The sequence below is a fragment of the Nelumbo lutea genome, chromosome 4, assembly GCF_056320005.1.
Source record: "Nelumbo lutea isolate HS-2025 chromosome 4, American lotus-T2T, whole genome shotgun sequence".
NCBI lineage: Eukaryota > Viridiplantae > Streptophyta > Magnoliopsida > Proteales > Nelumbonaceae > Nelumbo > Nelumbo lutea.
Genome location: NC_142687.1, coordinates 66,014,384 through 66,022,196, shown reverse-complemented (window position 1 = coordinate 66,022,196; position 7,813 = coordinate 66,014,384). Strand labels below are relative to the sequence as shown.

At 38.5% G+C, this 7,813-nt stretch overlaps 1 protein-coding gene and 1 non-coding gene across 2 annotated transcripts; one reads left to right on the top strand and one right to left on the bottom strand.

Moving 5' to 3' along the window:
* Positions 1 to 1,769: 1,769 nt before the first annotated feature.
* On the bottom strand, positions 1,770 to 7,381 carry LOC148860908 (uncharacterized). Its single transcript, XM_088981888.1, has 2 exons — positions 7,260 to 7,381; positions 1,770 to 3,633 (listed from the first exon to the last, which is right to left on the bottom strand). The coding sequence occupies exon 2, from the start codon at positions 3,534 to 3,536 to the stop codon at positions 2,463 to 2,465; it is 1,074 nt and encodes a 357-aa protein (XP_088838014.1). The 5' UTR covers positions 3,537 to 3,633; positions 7,260 to 7,381; the 3' UTR covers positions 1,770 to 2,462.
* Positions 3,052 to 3,158, top strand: LOC148860909 (small nucleolar RNA R71). The gene has a single exon (XR_016095304.1). It is a non-coding gene; the product is annotated as a small nucleolar RNA R71 (small nucleolar RNA).
* Positions 7,382 to 7,813: the final 432 nt, after the last annotated feature.

Sequence of the window (7,813 nt, the reverse complement as noted above, 5' to 3'; positions counted from 1 at the left end):
TCTCTCAAGCACTCTAGGAATTCCAAGCTGTAGATTAATTCGCCCAATCTGAAAATTGCAGATCTGAATTCTCTTTCAAGCAATTCAGATCCTGCAATCTCAGATCTGAGAATTCAGATCTGAGTTTTGAAGGTTAGTTAGCCGAATTAATCTACAATCACACCCTTATTCAAGAAACTTCAAATACAATGCATGACCATTTGAATGAATCAAAAAGAATTAGATTGCTGAACTGAAATTTTACAAGCTGAAATACATCAAGGAAGAATGAAAACAAGGAGAAAGAAGAAAGAGCATATAACTAAGAAACTGAATTCAAATCAAAAGAGAATGAAACTACAAATGATTTATTACAGAAGATCTTTGAATCACAAACTCTCAATTCGAACTCACCTTCTTCTTCTAGCTTGCTTGTCTTGAACTTCCTTCAGCCCTTCTTCTTCTTCTTCCTTGCGCTTAGCCTTCTTCTCTTCTCTTCTCTCAAGGTGGCCGAACCTCTAAGAGTGGGAGAGCCTTCCTCTCAAGCAATTGAACAACTTTCTCCCCTCCTAGAGGCCTCCTTATATAGTTTTTCAAGGGGGATGTTGCCCCTTCTTGAAGCCTCTAGAATGGGGTGTATTACACCCCTCATGAACCTTCTAGAGTGCTCCCTCCTTCTCTTCAAGAAACATCTAGGAGTTGCCACCCCTAGCTCCCTTTGGGCTGCTATTTGGGCTACAACTTAGCTTGCTTTTGAGCTCATGTGGGCTACACTCTAGGCTGTTATTTGGGCTAAAAATGGGCCTTCCTTGCTGGGCCGAATTCTCCTCATAGCTAGGCTTTGTTTTCTTGGGTTTTCTCAAGGAATTCACTTGCTCTTTTTGGGCCGAAGTGCTCTCTCTTGCTTCCACGACCGGGCTGGACTGAAATTGGTCTTTTTGAACCTTCTTTTCTTGCCTTTTTCCTTCCTTTTCTTGGATTGATTATCCCTGAACTTATTCTTAGCATTAAGCTAAATTAAGGCAAAAATTAATAAAACCGACATAAAAATCCATGCTAAATTCCTCAAAAATTATAGATAAATTGTAAGTTCATCAAATACCCCCACACTTAAGCTTTTGCTTGTCCTCAAGCAAAGACATCAGCCATAAACTTAGCATTCCCCCCTTCTGTTCTCACCATTTACCTGGTGAACTTTTTAAGATAGAAATGCATTGAGTAGTCGGGGAACTTTTGTAAGTGCTCAACTCTTATTCTTGTAAATTACCATTTAAGATATGTATCAGATCCGAGGAAAGGAGAATATGAATTTCATCATAGTCTAGCCTTCACTCCTAATTCATATATAAATCAGCTCCTTAATTATCAAGGTTAATAATCAAATTTCACTAAGTTTCACATCTGTAACTAAATCTCAATGAGAGTTCAACTTTAGAGTGCCCCTTTGAACCTCGGTTGTCACCACAATTACTTATTTCTAAGGGTGAGTGCATCTTATGCTCCATCTCACCCTTTTCTTTTTTTTTTTTTTTTTTTTTTTTCGGTGTGAGTGCATTTTATGCTCCATCTCACACACTTTTCTCTCTCTTTTCTTTTCTTCTTTTTTTTTTTTTTTTGGTGTGAGTGCATCTTATGCTCCATCTCACACTGGTCACTTACTTGAGGTAGGACTCATGTTCTGAGCTGCTAGTTTTACTATTCAACTCCAAATAGCGGAGTCAATTTGGGCTTTTGTCCTTCTTTGCAATTATTGAACCTCAAGAATTAGCACTTCAGATGTGCACTAGCTCTCTTGACCATTAACAATGAAATCAAGGGCTTCCATACACATGAAGGAAGTTAGGGCTAGTCATGCTGAAAGGCATATTCAGCTCCCCTTTTCTCATGCATATATCAAATTGGGTCATTCACAAGAATAAAAACTTAACAAGTACATCAGTCTCCCTCAACTCATTGAATTCCTTCTTAAAAAAAAATCATCAAATAAATAGTAATGAACTTGAGGGGTTCCAGTCTTTTTTTTGGTTATGTCATTGCCTGCATATGTGTGTTGGGGTGCATGGTTTCAGCCCCCATACCCTAGCCTCGGGCTCACTCCCCCACACTTAAGATGAACATTGTCCTCAATGTTCGTAGTGTTAGGCAGTAACAATAAAACTAGCAAGAGCATCATCAAGTAATAGGAGGTATTTAGAGGACTTCCCTGAAGATCATTCTTAAATTCTGCAATATGTTGTCGGTGGAAAACTTCTTCTGCTAGAAATCACTTGCAAACTAGAAGAGGAGATCAGTATCTTTATTCTAAGAAAAACTAACTAAACTTAAATGCTATAAAAAAATAAAAACAAAAAGCAAGTAAGACAGTTTATGACTAAGTATCTGAATTGGGAATTCTCCCAACAGCCTCTTGTTCCCTTGGGTTTACCATGGTGTTACTAGGTACCCGGAGCCCTTTCTGAATTCATCTGTGCCAGCTGCCCAACCTAAGTTTCCAAGTTCCTTATCGATGTTTCGTTTTTCTGAAATCTATTTTCCGCACTAGCTATGAACTTGGTCATCAGCTCCTCCAAGTTAGATTTCGGTTCTGGCTGATAGAAGTTTTGGTGGAAAGGCTTAGGTGCATGCTGATTCAGGTGGCCTCTCCATCCGGGGTTATGGGCATGATGGTACTGATTTCCTGGCTGTCTTGTAAAGTTGCCAACAAAGTCTACTTGTTCTGTGGACTGAAAAGTCTGACTGCCAACTTGGAATTCAGTGCTATCATGGCCTCCCCCACACTTATCATATTGTACATGCATAGCTGCCATCTGCATCTCATCAAATTTTTTGCTAAGTGCTCCTATTTGTGCAGAGAGAGCTGTGTATGTATCCACATTATGAAGGCCATGCTGCTTTCTAACTGGTGTCCTTTCTGAATGCCATTGATAGTTATTGGCTGCCATCTCCTCGATGAGTGCATGGGCAACCTCGGGAGTCTTATTGTTTATGGAGCCCCCAGCTGCTGCATCTAAGATGGTCTTGTTTGAATCGGTCAGACCATTATAAAATGTTTGCACCTGCAGCCAAATCGGAAGGCCATGGTGAGGAACCCTCCTTAGTAGCTCCTTGTAACGTTCCCAGGACTCATAGAGAGATTCCCCCTCTTGCTGGAAAAAAGTAGTGATGTCATTCCTCATTTTAGCAGTTTTAGAAGGGGGAAAATATTTAGAGAGAAAACGACTGGCCATTTCGTCCCATGTGGCTATAGATCCTGCCGGTAATGAGTTCAACCAAGCTTTGGCTTTATCCTTCAAAGAAAATGGGAATAACCTCAGCCGGATGGCATCATCACTTACCCCATTGTGTTTGAAGGTGTCACTGATTTCCAAGAAGTTAGCAATATGGGCATTCGGATCCTCATGGGCCATACCACAAAACTGAACCATATTTTGTATCATTTGGATTATGGCCGGTTTAATTTCGAAGTTATTGGCAGCAATAGTTGGCCTGATAATGCTGGAGACAGTCCCGGTGAGGGTGGGCTTGGCATAATCCATCATAGTTCTTTGTTCAGCCATTTCTTGTGCTTCTTGTCTGACTTGCTTAGCAGCTCTCAAACGGACACGGAGAGTCCGTTCAATCTCCGGGTCGTAAAGGATCTCTTCCAGTTCAGGTCTGCTTGTCATAAACTGTAAAGGTCAAAGCAATAAAAAGGCCAATATTCACAAAAGAAAATAAATAACTAATCCTATTACAACTGAAAATGTAAAGTGAAGTATTGGAATATACAAACCTACATCCTAAAATAAATAAATGCAGCTAACTAAAAGCATATCAACATCTTATTCAATATATAAAATTCAGTAGCAATTTACAAACAGGTCTGAATTCAGTAATCTCTGAGTAGAACAATAGTTTACAAATTCCTCTTCTTTATATTGCTGAAATCAGGGACGGGATTTAATTACACAGATCTAAACTGCTGAGAGCTGAAATCTCAGTAGCTACTGAGAACAGTAATATACAGTTATGAAATCTTAGCAGCTACTGAGGACAGCCAAGTGCGGATCAGCAGTGATTGTGTTCAGGTCTGAGTTTCATATTAAAAGGCTCTTCTGTGCTACTGAAGGTCAATACACTAAACTGAAGTCAATGTACAAAGGATTGATAGCAATTCAGACATCAGTTCTACACAAAATTGAGATCAGCTCTGAAATCTCAGAAGCCACTGAGAACAACAATAAATATAATAGCAGCTGCTGATAACAGTACAGTTGTGCTCAGGTCTGATTTCCATATTGGAAGGCTACTAAATATCAGATCTGAGCCCACTGTTTTGATGAGCTATGCATCACCAAACACCAGATGGAGTAGCCATACTAAAACTGAGCAATTCAGCAGGATAACCTACTGATATTAGCAATGAAACATGCTGTATACAGATCTGCACAAAACCGAAATCAATCAGTAGTAAAAAGATCTGAAATCAGACCTGTATTCACCATGGTGTGGCTGCTGGGATCTTATTTTCTTTTTCTTTTCTTTTTCTATTTTTCTTTTCTTTTCTTTTTTTTTTAAAGGAAGAAAACTAAAACAAAATACAGCAATGCATCCAAAATCTTTTTGGATGAGTGCAGGTCTGATTGATGAATGCAATTCAGATCTGAACTCATTTTGAGATTTATTTATTTATTTATTTATATATATATATATATATTTTTTAGAACCAAAAGAAGAAGAGAAATTTGATTTGCATAAGCTACATTAAAACTGAAACTAAGGATGGAACAATCAAGTATCAAGAGAAGAAACATGGCTCCATCAATGTAGCCCTTGATGGAGTATACACTTATTGGAATGTAGTACACACGGCTGCACACACCCATTCAGATCTGCTAGACTTTCTATTCATGCACAGCTGAAATCAGAGCTATCTATCTTGAAAAAAAATTTCAAAGATCAGCCCAGGACAATTCACAATGCCAATTTAGTAATGTTAATTGTAATACAAACCTGTTCAAAACCTACCCTGGTTCAGTCTTGCTGTAGCAGGTCTGCTATAGTAGCCCTGCTATAGGTCTGAACTCTAATAGAAAAATGGTGTGGAAGTGCCACTTTTCATGAAATCTCTTGAGGCATAAAAAAATTCTCAGATTAAATATACTTTTCTTCAACCAAATCAGCTCAGATAGATCGGAGTACAAGTTATTTAATACAGCAAAGTATGCCCTGTATCCTGCTCTGTTCACAACCCCAGTTCAGATCTAGGTGATTGCAGATCCGAATTTCTTCGACCATGACTATCCAATTGTTTTTGGGAGATAGCAGATTTTTTTGTAGGGTGTATTGGGGTGAAGATAACCCCCAATTATCCTTTAAATTTACATCAGTTCAGGTCTGAGTTCAAGAGAACTCAGATCTGAACTGTTGCAGATCTGCTACAGCAGAACTCAGATCTAAACTCAGATCTGAGTTCTGATCCGAATCCTTGGTTTCCATGGTTCTTTCTCTCTCTTTTTTTTTTTCACTATCTAAATATATATTTTTTTTCTTTTTGCAATGAAAGAAAAGAATAATAAAGGGCTGAGAACAGATATTTTTTTTTTCTGAGTATTGCAGTTCTGCTATAGCAGAGTTCAGGTCTAAACTCAAGTCTGAGTTCGGATCTGAAATCTCAATTGCCTTACCTTCAGTTATTTCTACCAAATTGCCTTTGAGGAGTAGCAGAAGTGCCCTAGGGTGAATTGGGGTGGTGATGACACCCAATTCCCCTCAAAATTGCATCAGTTAAGGTCTGAGTTCAGAGGAACTCAGATCTGAACTGTTGCAAATCTGCTGTAGCAGAATTCAGATCTGAACTCAGATCTGAATTCTGATTCGAATTCTCAATTGCTCCTCTTGTTGTTCAAAAGATCTCTTTTGTTTTTTTCATTTTATATATATATATTTTTTTCTTTTTGTAATGGAAAAAGAAATAAAATTCTGAAACACAAGCAATTCTTTTCGGCTGAGTGCTGCAGATCTGAAATCTGCTGATCTGAGTGCCGAATGCAACTCAGATCTGCAACACTCATGTTTATGTGAATTTTTTTTCTTTTTTTTTTTATTTTTCTTTTTGAAGGGAACAACACCAAGATTGAATAGAAATCAAATATGTCTTTATTAAAATGAAACTGAAACCAGAAAAAGAAAGTAATCTACTTAAGAAAGAAGAAACATAACTACAGTAGTACAACAGTTGCAGTCCAAGCTGAAATGAAAAAGTTAGCAAATTAACCCAACTATGAATGCAATGCTGAATGAGATCAGATTAAGAATGCTCAATGTTTCCTAATATTGTTTCTCTAAATCCCCGGCAACGGCGCCAAAAACTTGATGTGTGGCTCATTGTGACACTAGCAAGTGCACTAGCCGTTCAAGTAATAAAGTAGTGAGTGAAGTATCCTTACCACGAGGATTTAGGAAACAATTACCAATACTAAATTGAGCACTTCTTATCTGATCAACAAATAAATCAAAACTCTAATGAAAGCTAAGAAATCCTAAATTAAAATCTATCTAAATCATTGGCCCAATTGCCTTCAATTCAGGTTAGAAGATTAAGCAGTAAATGTCAATCTCAGAATTTAGCAATCTATCAATTTGGATCATTCGAATGAATCATGATTGAGCCTTGGTTTGGTGAAACCCCAAGGTCATGAACAGCCTCTCTCAAGTGCATGTTCATCCTATGCATGAGTGACGGTTCTTCTATCTCTAGCAAGAATCTAATCCCCATGCATGCATTTCTTCAAACACTTCTAAGGCATCAATTCAAATCTGAATTGATCACCAACTGAATTGTGCAAGTTATCTCTAACCTTGCACTCAATTCAGTTCTTGAATAGTAGATCTGAATTCCTAGAGTCTCTCTCAAGCACTCTAGGAATTCCAAGCTGTAGATTAATTCGCCCAATCTGAAAATTGCAGATCTGAATTCTCTTTCAAGCAATTCAGATCCTGCAATCTCAGATCTGAGAATTCAGATCTGAGTTTTGAAGGTTAGTTGGCCGAATTAATCTACAATCACACCCTTATTCAAGAAACTTCAAATACAATGCATGACCATTTGAATGAATCAAAAAGAATTAGATTGCTGAACTGAAATTTTACAAGCTGAAATACATCAAGGAAGAATGGAAACAAGGAGAAAGAAGAAAGAGCATATAACTAAGAAACTGAATTCAAATCAAAAGAGAATGAAACTACAAATGATTTATTACAGAAGATCTTTGAATCACAAACTCTCAATTCGAACTCACCTTCTTCTTCTAGCTTGCTTGTCTTGAACTTCCTTCAGCCCTTCTTCTTCTTCTTCCTTGCGCCTAGCCTTCTTCTCTTCTCTTCTCTCAAGGTGGCCGAACCTCTAAGAGTGGGAGAGCCTTCCTCTCAAGCAATTGAACAACTTTCTCCCCTCCTAGAGGCCTCCTTATATAGTTTTTCAAGGGGGCTCTTGCCCCTTCTTGAAGCCTCTAGAATGGGGTGTATTACACCCCTCATGAACCTTCTAGAGTGCTCCCTCCTTCTCTTCAAGAAACATCTAGGAGTTGCCGCCCCTAGCTCCCTTTGGGCTACTATTTGGGCTACAATTTAGCTTGCTTTTGAGCTCATGTGGGCTACACTCTAGGCTGTTATTTGGGCTAAAAATGGGCCTTCCTTGCTGGGCCGAATTCTCCTCATAGCTAGGCTTTATTTTCTTGGGTTTTCTCAAGGAATTCACTTGCTCTTTTTGGGCCGAAGTGCTCTCTCTTGCTTCCACGACCGGGCTGGACTGAAATTGGTCTTTTTGAACCTTCTTTTCTTGCCTTTTTCCTTC